At 38.7% G+C, this 24,069-nt stretch overlaps 1 protein-coding gene across 2 annotated transcripts in view; it reads right to left on the bottom strand.

Moving 5' to 3' along the window:
• The window catches only part of RPAP3 (RNA polymerase II associated protein 3), a 43,373-nt gene extending 21,722 nt beyond the window's left edge, over positions 1 to 21,651 (bottom strand). Inside the window, exons 1-6 of one of the 2 annotated variants that reach the window (XM_037514167.2) lie at positions 21,592 to 21,651; positions 18,088 to 18,271; positions 17,196 to 17,336; positions 7,164 to 7,286; positions 6,236 to 6,363; positions 399 to 520 (exon numbers count right to left, since the gene is read on the bottom strand). In XM_037514167.2, coding sequence (XP_037370064.1) covers positions 399 to 520; positions 6,236 to 6,363; positions 7,164 to 7,286; positions 17,196 to 17,336; positions 18,088 to 18,240 — 667 coding nt within the window. In that variant the 5' untranslated portion in view covers positions 18,241 to 18,271; positions 21,592 to 21,651. Of the gene's footprint in view, positions 1 to 398; positions 521 to 6,235; positions 6,364 to 7,163; positions 7,287 to 17,195; positions 17,337 to 18,087; positions 18,272 to 21,126; positions 21,244 to 21,591 lie in introns of those variants that run through there. The other variant, XM_037514166.2, reaches the window with a different exon arrangement.
• Positions 21,652 to 24,069: the final 2,418 nt, after the last annotated feature.

The following is a 24,069-nucleotide window of genomic DNA, read 5'->3' as shown; positions in this document are numbered from 1 at the left end:
TGTCTTTGCTCTGTCTGCCTGTTCTGCTCCCGGCTCTGGCTCTGATGAATTCTCTCACCCTCCTGCGCTTCTGACCTGTACCCCAGTTCTTGTATAAAATAAATAAATAAATCTTTAAAATAAAGAGGAGAAATTAAAACTCAGAGAAGACAAGTAAGCTTCCCCTGGTCACACAAGCAACACATGTTGGAAAGAGAATTTGAACTAAAGTCTGCCTGGTAGCAAATAACACATTCTTTCCCAAAATATCAAGATACCTTTTAAATTGCAAAAATGAGCATTATTCAAATACAGAAACCTCTCTGACAGTAATTGTGACTATCTAGTATTCCTTGTAGAGTATTTGTTAAACTATTAAAGAATTTTTTAGATATGACAACTTGGGAAAATATTAATACCTTTCTTGGCATCCTCTAATTTTTGCAAAGCAAATCGAGCAGCACCTCGTCTTGCATAGGCTTTTGTATAACTTCTATTCAAGGCAACGGCTAAATTACAATCAGATTCAGCAACAGCAAACCTGCAATTTCAAAAAATGAGAATAAAGTTTAAAACAAAAATCTCTCATTAAACCTAAACTTCTGAATTTGTTTCTGAAATCCCTGAAAGTGGGCTTTTATCTCCCAAATGAGGCTTGCTTCCCAACTCCCTTTTACAGTCAAGCCTACTAAAAAACGGTAATTCTTGATGTTGAGATGCAAGTAACATTCTCCTTAAATAAAGGAATAAGAATCACTGCTCTTTTTCTGTACTGTACTAGAATCCTGGCCACTGCAACAACACAAGAAAGAAAAAACAGTGGAAAAAGACTAGACACTCTCAGATGACATGACAGTATACCTAAAAAGCACAAAACAATCTAGACATATTGTTAAAAATAATGAAGGCTTGGCCAAGTGGCTGCCTTCAGCAGCAAAAATCTAACAAAAGATGTGCAAGACCCATATGCAGAAAACTGCAAGATAATCTCCAAAGACTTTAATGACAACTTGAGTGGAAATATCACATATTCCTATATAGTAAGGCACAGTAACATAATATAATCCTCTCCAAGCTTATCTATAAATCCAATGCAACTGTAATTATAATCCCAATAGAATTTTTCAAGGAATTTGACACAATGATCCTAAAATTAATTATATTGATAAGCAAATGTTCATGAATACAAAAGACATTACTGAAGAATAAAAAGAGAAGATAGCCTATGTCAAATATTAAGATTATTATAATTTAAGGCTATAGTGGTTGAAGACAGTATGGAACAAGTACAGGAACAGACAACAGACCAATATAAAGAATAGAGAGATGAGAATGAGATCCATTCAAACTTGACATTTGGCAATGGTGGCATGATAGCTCCATGGGGAAAGTAAGGATATTGAATAAAAAGGACTGGAGCTATCTGAATACTCATATGGAAAGCAATGAAATCGGAATCCTATCTTCAGCATATATAAAATGACTTGAATGTGAAAAACATAAAAACCTTTGGGAAAAAAATAGGAGACTTACGAACTCACAGAAGGAAACTTTTCTGAACAAGTCATTTTTTTAAAGTGTAAATCTTTAAAAAAATTAATTGAAATATTACAATTAAGAACTTCTGTACAGGGCCTCCCTGGTGGCGCAGTGGTTGAGCGCTGGGTTGCAAAGCTGCCCGCAGCCTCTGCAGCACCGGTTCAATCCCCGGCTGCTCCCCGGCCACCAGAGGAGGGTCCCACATGGTGCGCAGACCTCTCCTGCCGCCCACTGCTCCCCTCAGCAGTGTACCTGGGTCCTTCTGCCTGCTCTGCTCCCCGCTCTGGCTCTGGTGAATTCTCTCACCCTCCTGCGCTTCTGACTATACCCAGTGCTTGTATGTATCAATCAATAAAAATCTTAAAAAAAAAAAAAAAAAAAGAATTTCTGTACATCAAGACTTCATAGAATAAGAAGCTACAAATTGGGAAAATATAATTAGTATAAAGACTAAAGGATTAGTGCCCAAAAATGGTGTCTTAAAACTTAACAGAAAATCAGGGCAACAGAAAATGGGCAAAAGTACACATTTCACACAAAAAAGTAGTGAGTAAATATGTTACTGAACCTGATAAGAAATTTGTTAAAATTTATTTTTTTTAATATTTTATTTTATATAATTCTTACATCATTTTTCATCTTTGCACTATGTATGCATTTTCATTTTGGTTATATTCTCCATAGCGCGCACACGTGCACCCCTGCACCCCCCGCCACCGCCCCCGCTTCCCGGTAGTGTGTCTCTGGTTTATAGATGCTTGTTGATTTTGATTTTTACGTTGTATTGATTAGTATTTTTCCTGGTCTCTTATTCAGGTTTTCTAAATTCCTGCTATGAGTGAGACCACTGTTAAAATTTAAATTAAGGCCAGAGAATGCTGCCATTTTAGATCCACTAGATTAAGAAGTTCTATTATACCAGCATTGGTAAAAATCCAGAACAAGCTTTCTTTTATACTAAATGGAACAAACTTGTACAACTATTTGTGTAATAACTAGTAACCACCATGTAAAGTAGAACATGTATATACCCCATGATCCAGCATTGGGAAACATGTACAAAAATGTTCATAGTATCACTATTTCAGATAAGGAAAGAAAAGAGAGCAGGAGGTAGAGAGAGGAGGAGAGTAGGGGAGGGAGGAGAAGAAAAGAAGGAACCAACCAACAACCCAGCAACAGGAGGGTTGCTACATAATGGTACATTCCTTAAAAGGAACTGTACATAACAGTGAAAATACAGAGATACAACTATATATGCAAAATATAAATCTGAGCAGTACAGTAATCAAAGAAATAGGCAAGACACAGAAGACTACATTCAGTATGTTATAATTAAAGTTCAAAAATAAGCAAATCTGGGGCCTTCCCAGTGGCGCAGCAGGTTGAGCACAGCGCTGTGAAGCTGTGCGCAGCCTCTGCAGTGCGGGTTTGATTCCCAGCCGCCAGGGAGATACCCACATGGCGCAGCAGACCTCTCCTGTCTCACCCGCTGCTCCTCTCAGCAGTGTTTTTGGTCCATTTGCCTGTTCTGTTCCCCACTCTGTCTCTGGTGAATTCTCTCACCCTTCCGCACCTCTGGCCTATACCCCAGTTCTTGCATTAAAAAAAAAAATCTTAAAAAAAAATAAGCAAATCAATAAATTATTTTGGAATACATACTTTTTTTTTTATAAGATTTATTTATTTATTTATACAAGCACTGGGTACGGTCAGAAGCATGGGAGGGTGAGAGAATTCACCAGAGCGGGGAGCAGAACAGGCAGACTGACAAAATACACTGCTGAGGGGAGCAGCGGGCGTGGCAGGCGAGGTCTATACACCATGTGGGACCCTCGCCGGCTGGCCGGGAATCAAACCGGTGCTGCAGAGGCAGCTTCGCAGCCCAGTGCTCAACCGCTGTGCCACCGGGGAGGCCCCATACTTTATTTTTTAAATCAAAATATTAAGTATACAATTCATGACAGCAGTTTACTGAGAGGGAGGCAAAGATCATTTAGGAAAGTAGTAACAAAGTAGTTCCAAAGATAACAGTAATGTTATAGTTCTTAAACTGGGTGATGGGTTCATCTGGGTTTATTTAAAATTATTCTTCATGAAATCTATAAAACACTGTTAAAAGAAATAGAAGAAGACACAAAGAAATGGAAAGACATGCCCTGCTCATGGATTGGAAGAATAAACATTATTAAAATGGCCATCCTACCAAAAGCAATATACAGATTCAATGCTATTCCAATCAAAATTTCAATGTCATTCTTCAAAGAAATAGAACAATTATTGATGAAATTCATATGGAATCACAAAAAAACCCGAATAGCCAAAGCTCTCCTGAAAAAAAAAGAAGGGAATGGAGGCATCACACTGCCAGACTTCAAACTATACTACAAAGCCATAATCATCAAAACTGCATGGTATTGGAACAAGAACAGACATACAGACCAATGGAATCGAATAGAAAATCCAGAAATAAACCCACAGATTTATGGTCAACTAATCTTTGACAAAGGAGCAAAGACTATGCATTGGAGCAAAGAAAGTTTGTTCAATAAATGGTGCTGGGAAAACTGGGTCGCCACATGCAAAGGAATGAAGCTTGACCACTACCTCACACCATACACAAAAATCAACTCAAAATGTATTAAAGAACTAGACATAAGACCTGAAACCATAAAATATATAGAAGGAAATATAGGCGAAACACTACGTGATTTGCACATCAAAGACATCTTTACAGACACATCACCCAAAGCAGTGATAGTGAAGGCAAAGATAAACAGCTGGGACTACATCAAATTAAAGAGCTTCTGCACAGCAAAAGAGACAATAACAAAAACAAAGAGAAACCCCACCAACTGGGAGAACATTTTTGCACACAACACTAATGATAAAGGACTGATCACAAAAATCTGCAAAGAGTTGATGAGACTCAACAACAACAAAGAAAATAATCCAGTCAAAAAATGGGCAGAAGAGCTAAAAAGAAACTTCTCTGAAGAGGAAATGCAAATGGCCAACAGGCATATGAAAAAATGTTCAACATCACTTGTAATCAGGGAAATGCAAATCAAAACTACCATGAGATACCATCTTACACCAGTGAGAATGGCACATATTAAAAAAACAAGCAACAACAAATGTTGGCGAGGGTGTGGAGAAAAAGGAACTCTTCTGCACTGTTGGTGGGAGTGCAAACTGGTCCAGCCACTATGGAGAGCTGTGTGGAGATTTCTGGACCTACTAAACATAGAGCTTCCATATGATCCAGCAATTCCACTCTTAGGTATTTACCCAAAGGACACAGAAACATCAATTCCAAAGAACACCTGCACCCCTATGTTTATAGCAGCACTATTTACAATAGCTAAGCTTTGGAAACAGCCCAAATGCCCAAAAATAGATGACTGGATCAAGAAGATGTGGTACATATACACCATGGAATATTACTCAGCATTCAAAAAAGATAAACACATGCAATTTGCAGCAACATGGATGGCGCTGGAAGGGATCATGCTCAGCAAAATAAGCCAAAAAGAAAAAGAAAAATACCGGATGGTCTCACTCATAGCAGGAATCTAGAAAACTTAAATAAAGGACCAGGAAAATGAATAACTGTAAGAAAGTGAAAATCAAAATCAACAAAAAACTATGAAACAGAGACACTTTTGAGGGGGTGGGGGGGCGGGAGGGGAGGGATTGGGATCAGAATGGGGGGGTTGCAATTGTATGGGGAATATAAAAATAAAATTTATTATTTAAAAATAAATAAATAAATAAAATTATTCTTCATAATTTACATATATTGTAGATACTAATATTATAAAAATTTGTCAGGGTATTGACATCATACTTCTTAAAGACCGAAAAACATGCTGTTTAAATAGTGAAAATTCAGACACAATGTAATTTGTACTTTCAAATAAGAATTAAAATATAATTAAGACAGTAAAAGTCACCTTTGATAGGTTGTATGTCTTTAAAAAAAATCTTATGATTGGGCCTCTCTGGTGGCATAGGGATTAAAGACAGTGAGTCAGGCTATCACCAGCCACTGCAGCACAAGTTCGATACCCAGCAGGCCAGGGAGCTGACCCACATGGTGCAGCAGACCTCTTCTGCCTCGCCCGCTTCTCCCGTCAGCAGTGTATTTCAGTGGATCTGCCTGTTCTGCTCCCTACTCTCTCTGGTGAATCTTCTCACCCTTCTGCACTTCTGGCTTACACCCCAGTTCTTGTATGCATAAATAAATAAATCTTTAAAAAAAAATTCTTATGATAAGTTGGTCAGTTCCCTGCTTATGATAAGACAATAACACATAATGTTCTTCACCAATATATATATTTAAAAAGTCAGTTATGACTTAAAAGTAAATAAATTTGTCACTAGTGATATTCTTTCTCTGTGTTAAACAGCAGACAGGTCTTCAAAAAATGGAAGGAAATTAATTTCTAAAAAAATTTACCCCTCTGAATTTTTCTTTTATGAATTAGATAAGGAATACCATTATTCAATTTTTAGAGGTAAAAGTAAAGTGAGTTAAGGGACATAGTTTGAGCATCAAAGTGTTTAAAACGACAAAACAATAAAAAGGAGTAAGTTGTAATAACTTGCAATTGCAAAGATATGCATATTTTCAATTTTTCCCATACTGTATCATGAAAGATTTTTTTTTAAACTCAGTGTTCATATATTTCCATAAAATATTCACAAGCCTTACTTTTTCAATCTAAAGTATGCAGATGCTCTGTTTGTTGGTAACACCGGGTTATACGGATCAGCATCCATGCCTTTGGTGTAGCATTCAATTGCTTCATCGTATTTTCCTTGTTTAAAATATTTATTGCCCTGAAAAGACATGAATCAGATATATACTGCACAGAATTCCAGACCCATTGTCTTTCAATTTTATGCATATCCTTCTAGTTTATTAGCCATATGATCAAGGCTAATAAAAAAAGAAAATTAAGCAAAATGGCCTTTTTAAAAGAACTGAAATTCCCTACACATTCAGAGTATGGCACAATTTGGGAGCCGTAGCAGAAAGATGAGTAAAAAGTATATAGCATTATATACTTCTACTGACAATAATAACCTACAGAAATGTTATAAAAGTTTTAATCCAAAAAAAGAATTCTAACATTTTGAAATGCAATATAGTTAGTTTTATAAATGGTAAGGCCTCCCTCAGGGAGAAGTGAATATTCCAAAAAGTAAGCAAAGATGATCTGTGATAAGTAGGACTGCAATATAATATTCAAGCCAAGAACCACATATGGGTTTCACATTACTTCAGTCTACTACTTAAATCCTGGAACAACTTTGTAGGGTCCAAGCACTTTACATATAGTAATTAATTTAATAGGCACAACAGCTGAGATTTAGTAATAATATGCATCTTATTTTACAGCTGAGGAAACTGAGATGTAGGCAATTTAAAGAACTTATCACAGGATCTGAACTCAGACAATCTGATTCCAGAGCTTCTACTCCTAATTACTATCCTACACTGCGTCCTGACAGGGATATTAACCAACAACTTAAAAATATGAAAAGCCCCTAAACTATAATGAAGAAATCTCGGGATCCACATGATTTTCTACATACCCTGTTCACCTACAGGAAGCTAAAGCTAACCTAAAGAATACCTTTTCTTTTAGAGCAAGAGCCTTCTGTGAATCTACACGAATTCCATCTTCTTCTGACTCTGATTCTTGAGACACAGACTCATGAGTACTTTCTTCTTTGTCAAGCTCATCAAGGATACTGTCCTAAAATAAGTAGAACAATGCAAATAGCTACATTACAATTTAAAAAAACCTCAAAAATTTCCGCAGGTCTTTGAATAATGTCATTTCACTATAACACCGATGAGAAAAAAATAAGTGGTTTCCATCCGGGCCACTGTCTATGTGGAGTTTGCATGTTCTTCCCCATGTCTTTGTGTGTTTTCTGCAGGTATTTCAATTTCCTCCCACATCCCAAAGATATGCATGTCAGACTCATTGATGTGTCTGAGTTCAAGTCTGCATGAGTGTGGGTATGTGTGTGAGGGCACTCTGCATGGCAGAACAGGCTCCTGCCACCTGAGACTGAATTGGATAAATAGGTTGGAAAATGACAATGAATAAAAATCACTGTTTCATATTAGAAGTGTTTGGGTTTTTACTTAGAAGTTTGGTAAAGTTTTTGTGATCAGAAATGTACCATAGGAAGCTAATATCAGTTAGCCTATCGTAAAACTGATTTTGTTATAGATTACTTTGCTTTAAGTTTGTCAGAACCTACTGTACACTCTACAGAACTTAAATTGTTAACAGAATTTAAATTGTTAAACTATGACCTAAAGGCCTATAAAAGTAACCCAAAGCTATCTTTGCTTAGAAAACCAAGAATCTGACTTTGAACTCATAAAGGTAGCTATATTCCTAATAGTCTACAAATCATCCCTACATCACAAATTAAGGGAGACTTGTTAAGGTTTGCCATAAAAGTTTACAAATTACCCCAAACTCGTGTAATCAGCAACCAATGATTAATCAAGCATACTAAAACCCAGGGGATGATCATGTTGATGGGTCCTCATCCATATTTACAAATGCAAGACACAAAGAGCAGAAACAGCATGAAACAATAATACAGGATTTATTTACAAAGAGAATAAGAAAAAGGGAGAAAAAGAGAGGGAAGAAAATATTTACAGGCTGGCATGTGAATAGATGGTGTGTGTCCTATCCCAGATAGCATCCACTAAGCAGAGACCAAGGCCCAAAGCAAAGCCATGCTTGGCAAGCTGGCAGCTTCTCCAGACACCCATACTCCAGCAGTTCACCACAGGCCCAGCAACTCAACTGCCAAAGCCCCAGCAGCTTAAATACCCAAAAGTTTAGCAATTTAACTGCCAAAAACCTTAACACTGCCTCTATTTCCCATCAGCCCCAGCTCAGAGGTGTGCAATCCAGAAAGCTTCACCTTCTATAACTGAGTTGGCTAAGAGTACCACCCACTGGCTCTGGGTTCAGAGAGCTTCCAGGTAGGTGCCCACATGCAAGGAGAGTAACAAGCTCAGGGAACAAAGAAGCTCCATGCCCATGCCCTAAGCATCACTTCCATCTGGCTGTTCCTGAGATACATCTTTTTATAATAGACTAGTTAGCTGGTGAGGAAACTGGTTCACTGAGTTCTGTGAACCACGCTAGCATATTAATTGAACCCAAGGAGGGAGTCACAGAAACCTCTGGTTTATATCCAGTGGGTCAAAGCATAGTTAATAACTTAGACTTGCAATTGGCATCTGAAGTGGAAGGCAGGCAGTCTCGTAGGACTGAGTCCTTAAACTATAAAATCTGATGCTATTTCTGAGTAGTGTCAGAATTAAATTGTAGAACACCCAGGTAATGTAGAATTGCTTGGTAGTGGGGGGAAGTAGGAGGATGGTTAGGGAGGAGGAGTTCCCAAACACTGGAATTGGGTATAGAATCAATAGTCAATTCAGGACGTGAACCCTCGCAATCTTCCTCCTCCAGAGAGCACTCGGTTACTGTTATACTATCTCTCAGTATATTCCAAAATATAGCTGATTTGACCAAAGATAATAAAGAATATGCTAGTCCAGCAATTCCCAGTTTCTTTTGACCCAAACATTCCTTTCATGGCAATACATAATCTATGGAACCCATCAGAAATTTTTAAATCGTGTATTTTATGTATATGATAAAAAAATGATTTTTAGTAAGATATTTTTTTTTTTAATAAATTTTATTGTTATATTCCCCATACAATTGCAGCCCCCCATTCTGACCCCAATCCCTCCCCTCCCACCCCCCTAAAAGTGTCTCTGGTTCATAGTTTTTTGTTGATTTTGATTTTCACTTTCTTATAGTTATTCATTTTCCTGGTCCCTTATTTAAGTTTTCTAGATTCCTGCTATGAGTGAGACCATCCGGTATTTTTCTTTTTCTTTTTGGCTTATTTCGCTGAGCATGATCCCTTCCAGCGCCATCCATGTTGCTGCAAATTGCATGTGTTTATCTTTTTTGAATGCTGAGTAATATTCCATGGTATATATGTACCACATCTTCTTGATCCAGTCATCTATTTTTGGGCATTTGGGTTGTTTCCAAAGCTTAGCTATTGTAAACAGTGCTGCTATAAACATAGGGGTGCAGGTGTTCTTTGGAATTGATGTTTCTGTGTCCTTTGGGTAAATACCTAGGAGTGGAATTGCTGGATCATATGGAAGCTCTATGTTTAGTAGGTCCAGAAATCTCCATACAGCTTTCCACAGTGGTTGGACCAGTTTGCACTCCCACCAACAGTGCAGAAGAGTTCCTTTTTCTCCACACCCTCGCCAACATTTGTTGTTGCTAGTTTTTTTAATATGTGCCATTCTCACTGGTGTAAGATGGTATCTCATCGTAGTTTTGATTTGCATTTCCCTGATGACAAGTGATGTTGAACATTTTTTCATATGCCTGTTGGCCATTTGCATTTCCTCTTCAGAGAAGTTTCTTTTAAGCTCTTCTGCCCATTTTTTGACTGGATTATTTTCTTTGTTGTTGTTGAGTCTCATCAGTTCTTTGCAGATTTTTGTGATCAGTCCTTTATCATTAGTGTTGGGTGCAAAAATGTTCTCCCAGTTGGTGGGGTTTCTCTTTGTTTTTGTTATTGTCTCTTTTGCTGTGCAAAAGCTCTTTAATTTGATGTAGTCCCAGCTGTTTATCTTTGCCTTCACTATCACTGCTTTGGGTGATGTGTCTGTAAAGATGTCTTTGATGTGCAAATCCCGTAGTGTTTCGCCTATATTTCCTTCTATATATTTTATGGTTTCAGGTCTTATGTCTAGTTCTTTAATCCATTTTGAGTTGATTTTTGTGTATGGTGTGAGGTGGTGGTCAAGCTTCATTCTTTTGCATGTAGCGACCCAGTTTTCCCAGCACCATTTATTGAACAAACTTTCTTTGCTCCAATGCATATTCTTTGCTCCTTTGTCAAAGATTAGTTGACCATAAATCTGTGGGTTTATTTCTGGATTTTCTATTTGATTCCATTGGTCTGTATGTCTGTTCTTGTTCCAATACCATGCAGTTTTGATGATTATGGCTTTGTAGTATAGTTTGAAGTCTGGGAGTCTGATGCCTCCATTCCCTTCTTTTTTTTTCAGGAGAGCTTTGGCTATTCGGGGTTTTTGGTGATTCCATATGAATTTCATCAATAATTGTTCTATTTCTTTGAAGAATGACATTGAAATTTTGATTGGAATAGCATTGAATCTGTATATTGCTTTTGGTAGGATGGCCATTTTAATAATGTTTATTCTTCCAATCCATGAGCAGGGGATGTCTCTCCATTTCTTTGTGTCTTCTTCTATTTCTTTTAACAGTGTTTTATAGTTTTCTTTGTATAGGTCCTTTACCTCTTTTGTTAGATTTATTCCCAAATATTTGATTTTTTTTGTTTCAATAACAAAAGGGATGGTCTTTTTGATTTCTTCTTCTTCAGATTTGTTTGTGTATAGGAAGGCTACTGACTTTTGCGTGTTGATTTTGTATCCTGCCACTTTACTGAACTGATTGATGAGTTGAATTAGCTTTTCTGTGGAGTTTTTGGGGTTCTCTATGTATAATATCATATCGTCTGCAAATAGTGATAGTTTGACTTCTTCTTTTCCTATTTGGATTCCTTGGATGTCTTTCTCTTGTCTTATTGCCCTGGCTAGGACTTCCAGTATAATATTGAAAAGCAATGGTGAGAGTGGACATCCTTGTCTTGTTCCAGATCTTAATGGAATTGCTTTCAGCTTTTCACCATTGAGAATGATACTGGCTGTTGGCTTGTCATAGATGGCCTTTATGATGTTGAGGTATGTTCCTTGTATCCCCAGAATTTCAAGGGCTTTTATCATGAATGGGTGTTGCACTTTGTCGAAAGCTTTCTCAGCATCTATTGATATTATCATATGGTTTTTATATTTCTTTTTGTTGATGTGTTGGATAACGTTGATTGATTTTCGGATGTTAAACCATCCTTGTGCCCCTGGAATGAATCCAACTTGGTCGTGGTGAATTATCTTATGGATACATTGTTGGATTCTGATAGCTAAAATTTTATTGAGGATTTTTGCATCAGTGTTCATTAGGGAGATTGGCCTGTAGTTTTCCTTTTTTGTGTTGTCCTTGTTCGGTTTTGGTATTAGTGTAATGTTGGCTTCATAAAACGTGTTTGGTATTGTCCCTTCCTTCTCAATTTTTTGGAAGAGTTTGTGAAGGATAGGCACTAATTCGTCTCTGAATGTTTGGTAGAATTCATTTGTAAATCCATCAGGTCCTGGGCTTTTGTTTTTGGGGAGGTTTTTTATTACCATTTCAATTTCGCTAATTGTAATTGGTCTGTTTAGGTGTTCTATTTCTTCTTTATCTAGCTTTGGGTGATTGTAGAGTTGTAGGAATTTGTCCATCTCCTCTAGATTGTTAAACTTGTTTCCATATAACTGTTCATAGTAGTTACTGATTATTCTTTTGATTTCTGCTGTGTCCGTTGTGATTTCTCCTCTTTCATTGATGATCCTGTTTATTTGTGCTTTCTCCCTTTTTTCCTTTGTGAGCCTGGCTAGGGGTTTGTCTATTTTATTGATTTTTTCAAAAAACCAGCTCTTGGTTTCATTGATCTTTTGGATTGTTTTTTTAGTTTCAATTTCATTTATTTCTGCTTTGGTTTTTATTATTTCTTTTCTTCTACTGGTTTTGGAGTTTTTTTGTTGTTCTTTTTCTAGATCTTTGAGCTTCGAGATGAGGTTGTTTCTTTGCGTTCTTTCTTGTTTCTTGATGTGAGCTTCTATTGCTATATATTTTCCTCTTATTACTGCTTTTGCTGCATCCCATACATTTAGGATATTAGTGTCCTCCTTGTCGTTCAATTCAAAAAATTTTTTAATTTCTTCTTTGATCTCCTCATTAGTCCAGTGGTCTTCCAGTAGTGTGGTTTTTAATCTCCATGAGGTAGGAAAGTTCCTCGCCTTCTTTTTATGGTTTATTTCTAGTTTGATGCCTTCATGGTCAGAAAAGATGGTTGATATGATTTCAATCTTGGTGTATCTGTTGATGTTTGTCTTGTGCCCCAGTATGTGATCGATCCTGGAGAATGATCCGTGTGCGCTTGAGAAAAATGTGTACTCCGTTTTTTTGGGGTTTAGTGTTCTATAGATGTCTGTTAAGCCTAATTGCTCTAGGTCCTTATTTAGAGCTTTGGTTTCTTTACTTATTTTTTGTCTTGTTGATCTATCCATTGTTGATAGTGGTGTGTTGAAGTCTCCCACTACGTATGTGTTTTCTCTGATGTCTGTTTTCAGAGAGGACAACAGTTGTCTGATATATTTTGGTGCTCTTTCGTTTGGTGAGTATATGTTAATGAGTGTTATTTCTTCTTGAAGTATTGTCCCCTTGATCATAATGTAGTGACCATTGGGGTCTCTTTTTATCTTTTTGAGTTTGAAATCTGTTTTATCTGATATAAGTATAGCTGTTCCTGCTTTCTTTTTTGGTCCATTTGCTTGTAGGATTGTTTTCCATCCTTTAACTTTGAGCCTATTTTTATCTTTTGTAGCTAAATGTGTTTCCTGGAGACAGCAAAAGGTTGGGTTTTGTTTCTTAATCCAGGCTGCAACTCTGTGTCTTTTTATTGAAGAGTTTAGTCCATTTACATTTAGAGTTAATATTGATATGTTAACATCTGTATTTGCCATTGTGTTTGTCTTTCCTTTGATTTTATTTATTTATTCTTTTAATAACTTTTTTTTTTTTGGCCTTCTTTCATTGTTATTCGTCCCTCTGAGGTTCTGGCTTTAGGACTCCTTGTAGTATTTTTTGGAGTGGGGGTTTAGTTGCAATGAAATTCCGGAGTTTCTGTTTGTCTGGGAAGGTCCATATTCTTTCTTCAAAGAGTAAGGAGAGCTTTGCGGGATAGAGTATTCTTGGTTGGCATCTGTTTTCTTGGAGTCTGTTGACTATGTCCCTCCACTCTCTCCTTGCCCGTAGTGTTTCTTCGGAGAAGTCTGATGTCAGCCTGATTGGTTTTCCTTTGAATGTTATCTGTTTCTTCCCTCTTGCCAGCTTCATTATTTTTTCCTTGTCCTGGATTCTTGGGAGCTTTACTATTATGTGTCTTGCTGTATTTTTCCTTTCGTTGTGGAAGTTTGGTGTTCTTCTTGCTTCTTGTATATCAATTTTCAGCTCCTTCTTCACATTTGGGAAGTTCTCTTCAATTATCTCTTTGAATATTTTCTCTGTTCCTACATCTCTCTCCTCTCCTTCTGGTATTCCTATAACTCTTATATTTCCTTTCCTCATGGAGTCAGATAGTTCCCGAAGTCTTTCTTCATTCTTTTTCCTTCGTACTTCTCTTTCCTTTTCTGTTTTGGTTCTTTTTATTTCTGTGTCTTCAAGATTACTTATTCGTTCTTCCATTTCATCTATTCTGCTTTCATTGCTTTTCCCGGAGTTCTTTAGTTCCTCCATTAATTCTTTGATCTCCTGCATTTCTTTTACTTCCCTCTTTAGGGACTCAATTTCTTTCTTCTGACCATTGTTTTCCCTCTCTAGGGACTCAATTGCATTCTTCTGATCGTTGATTATTTTTCCCTTATCATTGTTTTCCTTTATGACTTCTGTCAGTTTTTTAATCACGGCAATTTTAAATTCTCTTTCTGGAAGGCTCAGAAATTCTTCCAAGTTATTGTCTTTGCAATCTGGGGGCTGGCTTTCTTTTTGTGGTGTGCTTTTTCTCTGGAGAGTTGCTAGGTTGCGTGTGGTTCTTCTCCTCCCTACTGTCTGTTTTCTAATTTGCCGTATGCGTTGGGACACTGTGTTGTTGGGACTGGCCGGCATCTTGGGTGGGCTTCTCTGTTCCCCTCTGGTTCTTCCAGGAGTCATCTGTCAGTTTCAAGCAGCCAGGCGGCCGGGGCTGTGTGCTGGTGCTGGTCTCCTCCTGGGGGGCGGGGCTCTCTTTAATGGCGCCTGGAGCTCACCTCCGCGGCGGATCCTGCAGGGTTCGCCTCAGCTCCCGTTCACGGGGTGTGGTGGCTGCAATAGTTCCTTTCCACTCACAGTCCCGCTTGCTGTGTCCGTTTTTCTTGTTGGCCGTTTTGGTTTGTTGTTTCCCTCCTCTCTGCCGGTCGGAGAGTGCCGCCTCTGTGGGCGGGGGAGGGGAGCAGGGTTCTGCGCTTCCCTCCCTTCTCGTCCTCTTTTATGGCAACTTTCTTCTTCGGGCAGTTTGCTGGAGTCATCCGTTTATCTTCCGTGTCCCAGTTCTCACTGGGACCTGCCGCTTTTCCTCCCTATTAACTTTTTTTAATGGGAGATCTTACTCGCAGCGTCTCCTCGCCGCCATGTTGCTCCGCCCTTTTTAGTAAGATATTTTAAACCAGCAATCATGAGAGTTCATTTAAGCTCATTTAAACAAAAACTATAATCATTACACATAAATCCTTTTTGCATTTAATACGTAGCATACCATTTTAACTTATATGTATAGAGGACAAATTGGTGACAAATTAAAGAACAGAAAATATATGCTTACTTTCATAAAATCAACATTAAAACATGAACTGCAAGGTGATAACATTAAATCCATGTTTGTCCAACCCTGCTATGCTGACATGGATAGGAAACTGAAGATAGCAGGATACTACAGCAGTTGCTCAGACCTGAACTAGAATGGAATGGTGAAGAAATACCCCTATCTTGCACAAATACATTAAAATAACAATGTCAAGCAATTAATACAAGCATGATGGAACAGGTCACACGAAGCAGCAGTTTGATCATTATCTGTTGAATGAGTAAATGACTTTATAGAAAGCATCTTTCTAAGACATATCTCAAATGATGCCTTTCAGGAAGGGTGTTATTAGAAAATATTGACTTGTGAAAAGGAAAATGCTATCTAATAACACCTAAAATCACAAAAACTGAAATCAGACTGTATCATACTTAATGAAGAATCGAATAGTCAGAAAGTATTATTTACAACAGCAATAAAGTCAAGACCCAAAATCATACTTCTCTGACATTGGTACAATAATGAAACATAAGATAAAATATTTAAATAATAGTACCAGCTCGCTTAAGATAGTCTTGGTTTCATTAAGAAAAATAAAACCAATTTGGAAAACTGGCAGTATTCTAAAGCTAACTGTATATACAAAAATATGACCCAGTAAATACCTTCCTGGGTGCTTATATCCATCAAAAGACAACCCAAATGAGTATTAATAGGAAAATGGACACACTAATTGAGATATATTCACTCACTGAATTCTGATCAGCAATGAAAAAAAGAAACCGCTGCTACTGCCAGTTAATCTCAAACAATGCTAGAAAAAAACAAACAACAAAAAGAGTGCAACCACAGGATACATTTTTATGAAATCCCAAAAGTGGCAAAATGGATCTACAATATTAGATTACAATACTGCTACCTGACTGTTTAGGTAACTGACTGAAAAGGGAAGCTTCTGGGATGACAGAAATGTTCTAGATCTTGATCTGGATGGTGGTTTCTCAGCTATTTATATTAAGTAAAAATCAAGGAAGCTGTACACTTAAGACTATGTTTTGTCTCATTAAAAACTTTAAACAGGATAATGTAAAGGCAAAAATAAGCATAAACCTAGAATAGTGACTACCTCTAGGGGTAGAGGGAAGAAATGAATAGGGGATAAGGAAAGTGCGTACTATTCAATAGCAATTAAAATGGGACTGGGACAGTCTCTAAGTTAGATGCACACATATGTATTTACTTTATTATTGTGGTTTTGCACATTTATATCCTTTTGTATGAATTGAGCATTACATATTAAACACTAAAAAGATCAAAAAGAAATGCATATCCCAAATCAACCTGTAAGGTGGGTCAGAGTCTAGAATAAGGCTAGCCAACAGGTCCGCTTTCACAGGCTAAGTTGACAGTGGCTGCTTAGATACCACATAGAGAGTTCTGAAGCAGAGTACTAGCAGTAATTTATTCTGTTGTACTGTGTGTCATATGTAAGTGACAGTAGGCATGCACTCATCATTTGCTATCCCTGATCTTGAGTGTAAAGCCCATCTTCCCAGGATGACCAAGATAGACCTACTTTTATTGCGATATAGCCTCAGATTGTTCAGCATAAAAAACACTGGCAGTCATTTTTTTCTGAGAATATTACTATCTTAGACTTCAGGCTGTTTAGGGGTTAGAGATGATATAACAAGAGGGAATTTTTGCTGTGATCAATATTTCTGTATCTTAATTGCAATGGTGATTACCTAAATGTACACATGTGATAAAATGGCACAGAATACACATATTGTACCAATGTCAATTTCCTGTTTCCCCTGGTTTTGATACGATACTATACTTAAATACAATTAGGTAATGTTTTCACAAAAAGAGACGAAAAATATGAACAAAGAGAGAATTCAGTGTTTTAGCTATTATTCACTGAAAGAGGACTGCAGGAGAAAAAAGTCTAGTTAATTGAAGAACTATGTAATTAAATTTTTTTATTCCACATAAAACAGTCTATAAGAGAAAGAAACCAATCATTAAGAATGCTCCATTATTTGTCATTTATTCCATGACTCTTAGCTAATGCCAAGAAAATTTTACTCAGATACTAAGAAGCCTATAACTAGTTAGCTTACCACATCAAGTTTTGCCCATGCATCATAATCGTAAGATTTTATCCTGTTTTTTGTGTTTTCATCTTTGGCTTTTTTAGGAGATTGTTTAGCTTTGCCTTTCTTCTTTTTCCTAAAATTCCCATTTCGGATAGGAGGTAAATTCTAGGAGGAAAAAAAAGTTCTATTACTTTTTTGCAAGATGCTTAAATTTCTCACTAAATTATATTTTCAAATAACTTTTAAATTTAATTTTCAAGCACTTAAAAATGCCAAGTTTCCTTCTCTTTTTATGACAATTTATGCTCTTAAGTTTAATTCGCCCTCTGATGAATGTTGAGCATTGTTGAGTCACAAGAAAATTTAATTTTGTATTTCAATTACACATTTAATTTGCAATCCTAAATTCAAATTTCAAAAACTACCTAACCTTCAGCCTTAGTACAATGAATTAGCAGTAACATAATGACAAACTGAAATGCCTCCACATAAATTAAGTACTGTAAGCAAAATTGGATCATATTTAAATGCGCTGTCGTAAGAAAAACATTGGTTAAACCGAGGCACTAAGTTCATTTCTATGGCAATATCATGTTAGTAAATCATCAAATGTATAATTATATATAACATATTATACACACACACACACACACACACACACACACCCCTACGTACTTTACAATACTATTAATCTAAGAAATTTCACATGGTCTGTCTTAAACTATTCACTAAGTCTTAAAAAGTCTCACTGGAGCTAATACAATTATTACAAAGACTTTCAAAAGCAGCATTTTAAAAAAACTGGTAAGGAAGCAAATCACTTCAATTTTTGTATTCTCACAAAACATTTTAAAAGGTTATGCTTTATTTTAAAATAAGTAGTTTTGCTGGATGCTAAAGAATTTAAGAATTTTACCTCTTCAGGAACACCATTCTGTCGTCTTAGCTCTGTATCCTTTTGTTTAATATCTTTTTCCCAGTTTTCTAAATCCCTCATAAAGTCTTGTAATTCTTCCGCATTTTGTTTCACCTGTAGTTGTAATTCAACTGCTTTATTTGTCGAAGTCATTACAGCCTGCTGAATTTTGACCAACCAATCTCTGAGAATAAAGCAGAATTATTTGGTTATTTTTTGAACCCTTTTTAACCACTTCAATAATGGCCAAGATACATTATAGAAAAAGACACTAAAATGAAAGAAAACATCAGTATATTATTTTTAAAATGAAGCAAAGTTCGCCAAAGAATATAATGAAAAATAGGCAAGTTGGGGAATTCCTGAAATGCTGTATAAGTGAAAGGCAAAAGCGGGGGAGGGGATAAATCACTGAAATTAGCTATTAGCCAGTGGTTAACACATTGACTGCTCATCTCAAATTTAAAAATATGTCCTAATTACCTCCTTTTTGCCTTTCCCTTTTTTTTTTTAATATTTATTGATCATCTGTCACAGTGCTAGTGACAGGTCCTATATCAAGATTTAGGGAGGCAAACACAAATAAGATAGGTCTCAATATCTAGTAGGGAAGTACTGAATAACAAAATACTATGCTAGGCAGGGTTTCTCAATCTAGAGACTACTGACATTTTGGTCCTGATAATTCTTTGCTCTAAGAGAGCGATACTGTGTGTTGAAGGATGGCTGGCAAAATCCCTAGCTTCTGCCAACTAAGTGTCAGCATTACGCCCTCCCTACTGGATTGTGACACCAAAAATGTCTGCAAACAATGCAAAATGAACGCTAGAAGGCATTCCCTTACTGAGAATTACCCTTACTGAGGTATACACAGAATAGGCATATACCAGATGGAAAGGTGTTAAGTTCTAGAAGAGAGTCCCCAGAAATGCTAAAACTTTAACATAGTTTCAAGAGGCCAGCCAAATGATGAACATGAAGGAGTGGGGAGGTAGAATGAGGTGATTATGAGGAGAATAATGAAGAGAAGGCTGAAAGGTGGATGTGGGACAGATCTTGAAATGCCAGTGTAAGAGGTCTGACCATGAAAACTATGTAAAACTATTAAGGTGGGCCTCCCTGGTGGCGCAAGGGGTTAAGCACCGCACTATGGAGCAATCCGAGGTCTCTGCAGCATGAGTTCAATCCCCGGGCAGCTAGAGAGAAACCCACATGGCGAAGCCGACCTCTCCTGTCTTGCCCACTGCTCCTCTTAGCAGTGTATTTCGGTCTGTCTGTTCTGCTCCCCGCTTTGTCTCTGGTGAATCCTCTCACCCCCCTTGCATCTCTGGCCTGTACCCCAGCTCTTGTGTGATAAATAAATAAATCTTTAAATAAATAAAGTTCAGCTACTCTACAAAGCATGGCATCAACTGTTTAAGTTTAAATATTAAAAAAAAGTATTAAGGTGGTAAAATAAAAGGGAGCTGATGACTGAATAGATTGAGGCACTGGGGAGCAGAGCAAGACTCAAACAGCATCTCAGATTTCTAGCTTGAGAATCTATTAAGATTAGGGATGCCACGTGAGTCAGGAATCACCATTTGAAAAGGAAAAGAAGTTTTTGGGAATGGAAGAACAAGTTATTTCAGTTTAGGATATGTTGAATGTGGGGCCTCCCTGGTGGCACAAGGAATTAAGCACAGCATTATGAAGCTATCTGCAGCCTCTGCAGCACTAGTTCAATGCCCCCTCCTCAGGGGGCTACCCACCTGGTGCAGCAGACCTCTCCTGCATTGCTGTTGCTCCCCTCAGTGGTGTATTTCAGTCAGTCTGCCTGTTCTGCTCCCCACTCTGTCTCTGATGAATCCTCTCACCCCCCCCCACCGCCTGTACTCCAGTTCTTGTATGTATAAATAAATCTTTTTTTTTTTTAAAAAAAAAGGATATGTTGAATTTGAATGCTTATGGGACATCAGAAAGAAATAATCCAGAAGGTAGTTATAGAGGTGCTAAAGATACAAATTGGTGCATACTGAGCACAAAGATGGAAGCTACAACCATGGGATTTGGATATATTTAATCACTGTGAGTCCTGGGGCTGAAGAGCATGAAACACTTGTAATTAGGGAACAAACATAGGAACAGATGCCAACATGGGAAAACTAAGTAGCAGCATCTAGAGAGCTGAAAGGCACTGTCACGAAGAGACTTTTTAATAATTCAAGAAAGCACGAGAAGTTTGAGTGCTACATGCCACAAAGGCTATATAGGGGGAAGTGCAGCATATAATCATATAAAGACTGAGTATTTTAATAAGACACCCCACCAAAAAAACCCCAAAATGGAAATCAAATGAGCTGAGCAGATAAGATTACATGGAGATATGATGGAGCTATGCATAATTTTGTATTTAATAACTTCAGATTATTCACGAGTATAGCCTGGGGCGATAACAGACAAGGTAAAATAAAGACAATGAGTTGATGGACCAAGGTCCCCCAAAAAGGTGGGAGGCAATTCAAAATTGGGGGTATTGAGGAAGGTCGGAATGAAGAAGAGAAGGGATTAGAAAAGGGATCCTTTCAGGAAAAAGGGATGATTGCAAATATAGGTAGGTTTTCTGACAGCCTAGCGTTAGAACCTAAAAAGGCTTACGCGTCTTTCGGGCAGTGCCCACGGTGAATCGCGTATGTGGATCTCAGTAAAAAAACTAGGGCCTCCCTGGTGGCACAAGGGGTTAGTTAGGACACAACCTATGAAGCTGACCGCAGACACTGCGGCACGAGTTCGCTCCCCAGCCAAGGGGATACCCACATGGCGCGGCAGACCCCTCCTGACTCACCCGCTGCTCCCCTCAGCAGTGTACTTCGGTCAATCTGCCTGTTCTGCTCCCCACTGTCTCTGGTGAATCTTCTCACCTCCCACACCTCTGGCCTGTGCCCCAGCTCTTGTATGCATAAACAAATCTTAAAAAAAAAAAACTAGCACCGAGCTTTGCTAGGGACTCAAATACAAGACCGAGCGGCAAGTCACTAAGATGCGGCAGGGCGCCCAGACCTTTTCCATTCCACGCACTTTCCATTCCACCTCTGCGCTCCGCACGCCCAAACGCTCCCGCACAAACTGCGAGGAGGGCGGGGTCCCATGCAAACCCGTCCCCAGAGCGCGGGGGCATCACTTCCACAGCCCCTGCGGGCGGCCGCGGCACGCCCACGCCGGGAGGGGCCGGGCCCCGGCGGGCTGCTCCCGAGCGCGTCTCTGCGGCTGCGCCGACCGCCCGGGGCCCGGGGTAGGCCCCACCGGCCCGTCCGCAGAGCCGAAGGCCAGGGCGGGGCGCGCGGCCCGAACCCCGGCGGGGACGCGCTCTGGGGGGCCGCTACCCTGGACACCGCCGCGCCCCCGCGCCGCGCTCGCCCTCTCCGCCTCTCCCGGGACCCACGGCCGCGCCGCCTCCGCCCGCCGGGCGGCCTCAACGCCTCCTCGGGCGCTGCGACCGGCAGCCACCAAGACGGCTCAGCTCACCGGACCGTTAGCGCCCGCGACGCTGCCTCCTCAGGCCCGCAGCGCTCACGCCGGCCCCGCCTCCCCGGGCTTTCCCACAAGGCCCCGCGTGCTCGCGCCGCCCCCGGAGCCCGGGCTGGCGCGTGCGCGGTGGGCCGGGTGCCTTCCAGAGGGGTTATAGGCTAAAGAATGCCTGACGCCCACCCTTGCTCTCAATACGAAAGATAAAAAGCTGCAGGGTCCTCCAGAATTGTTCTGACGCCTTGAATATTAGCGGTAGCCACTGCATCCCTGTTATTTGCCGTGTTGATGTCTGACGCCCTGTCAGACCTTTGTGATAGGTGGGAAAGTTTCTCTACCTTGCACACACTATGTAAACTGGTAACTGGCAATTTTGCAGGATTTTTTTCCCTACAAGTACTTGTATTTCGCAAACCAGCCCTTCAGTCTGACTCCGAGTATCTTTGCAAGTAAACACGTTTCTAGGTGCATTTATCTGAGTCTTTGACGAGTGTTAGTATAAAAGCCCGTCTTTAGCTGTACTCTGTCTTGACGATGAAAGAAGCCTCTGCTTCCTGTGTGGGTATCTTCTTTCTTTTTCATGACAACTCTGAAATTGTAAAACAAAACAAAAAAAAGTTTATTCCACATAAACAAATCTTTCGTTTGAAACAGCTCTGTAATCTTAAACATTAGCCAAAAAATCCAGATCAGTGAGTCTCAAACTTGGCTAAACTTTGGAATCACCTAGGGAGGCATTAATTTAAAAAAAAAAAAAAACTAAATTTTGGATCCCACTCAGAAATTTGATTTAATCCCTGCAGCCTGGACAAAACGATTTTTTTAAACAACAGCAGTTGCGCCTGGGCACCATGCATCCTCGTAATGATCGATGAAAATCCATTTGGTGTCTTCCCTTACAAGGTTACATCATTAACACATCTTTGCCACTGTACTAAGTATTTTGTCTCTTTGCCCATTAAAGTGATAGTCAAATCATTAATTTTATCATCAAAATAATTAATGGAATGGGTCCTTTGTTTTTTGTGTTGGGGAGATAGCGAACTGACTTTTAACACTTTATTCATAAATGTTCTAAACAAAAGCAACCGTATTTTTTAAATTAGTTCTGGCAGAATTGCTTAAGATTAGAGTGAGGTGGTCAGCTGTCGGCTCTGATAAAACCCCGTAGATACTTAGGTGAATTCTCTCTCTCTCTCTCTCTCTCTCTCTCTCTCTCTCTCACACACACACACACACACACACACACACACACTCTCTCTCTCTCTCTCTCTCTCTCTCTCTCTCTCTCTCTCTCTCTCTCTCTCAACAGAAAATAATCACACAGTTGCTTAGTGAGTACAGCATTAAAGTGAAAGGGGTGAGTCCATTGGTCTTGATGGCCACCATCACCTCATTCTGAGGCCGCATTCTCTTACAAAATACTGTGCCTGTAATGGCCTTTTTTCCTGTAAGCTCAAATAACAACCATCTTGAGATGTCCTTTTGTAGAGCTTTTTCATGCCAGCCTCCCCACTTCTGTTGACAATTGTCTTCAAATCATTTTCAAAAAGAAAATACTTTTGTGTCTTGCTTTTATGTCTATTTTTATTTCCTTTTAAGGAAACAAATTTTTACTAAGAACAAGTCCTAGCCATCTCAGTTGTACTTATTGTTAATATCTGAATAGTCATCTTCAAAGAGACAATCTCTTTATATAGTCTGTATGTTGAAATTCTAATGGTCAGTGGAGATAAATATATATGTATGTATATATATATGAATGTTTATTATTACAGAAATAATTGCTGCAATTAATCATTGTAAATGACTGATTTTATGTCTAAAAACAATTATTGAGATCTTTCAAACAGTTAAATAAGAAAATTTTTGACAGTTATAAATCTTAAGAAAGGGAATATTAACTGAGTACTGTTAGCAACAATATTTATGGGGCATGGGGCTTCCTATTACAGAGAAACTGTTTTGGATGTGATGCATATGAAAGAAAGCCTAAAGTAAGAGTGGTTTATACATGCAAGAAGAGAATTTCTCTCTTGTATAAAAAGAGAAAGAAAATAAGCAATATAGGGTTGGTATGACAATCTCAATTTTAAAGCATGACAATCTCAGTGTTAGACCCAGGCTTCTCCTGCCTTACTGCTCTGTCATCTTCAGCACAGGTCTCCCCATCATGGTTCAAAGCTCCAACTGTTTTATTTGATATCCAGGCAGCAGGAAGGAGCAAGTGTGGGGGCACTTCGGGAACACTTCCTGTGTGCTGCTGGTCAGGGCTTAGACATCCATCCACACCTGGCTGCAAGGAAGTTTGAACATTTTTTACTCTTGGCAGTCAGGTGCTTATCTAAAAACTGGGAGTTCAAGGATAAGGGAGGAAATGAGGAGAGCAGGAGTTGAGGGGCAACCAGGAACATTTTCACAGGCCTTAATATGTATTCTTTCAAAGAATGAAGAATGAATAAATGAGTAGATACTGCT

The sequence above is a fragment of the Talpa occidentalis genome, unplaced genomic scaffold (genome assembly GCF_014898055.3).
Source record: "Talpa occidentalis isolate TD23 unplaced genomic scaffold, MPIMG_talOcc4v2.1 talOcc4.16, whole genome shotgun sequence".
Taxonomy (NCBI): domain Eukaryota; kingdom Metazoa; phylum Chordata; class Mammalia; order Eulipotyphla; family Talpidae; genus Talpa; species Talpa occidentalis.
Note: the sequence above shows the minus strand (reverse complement) of the source record. Positions and strands in the feature narration are given on the sequence as shown.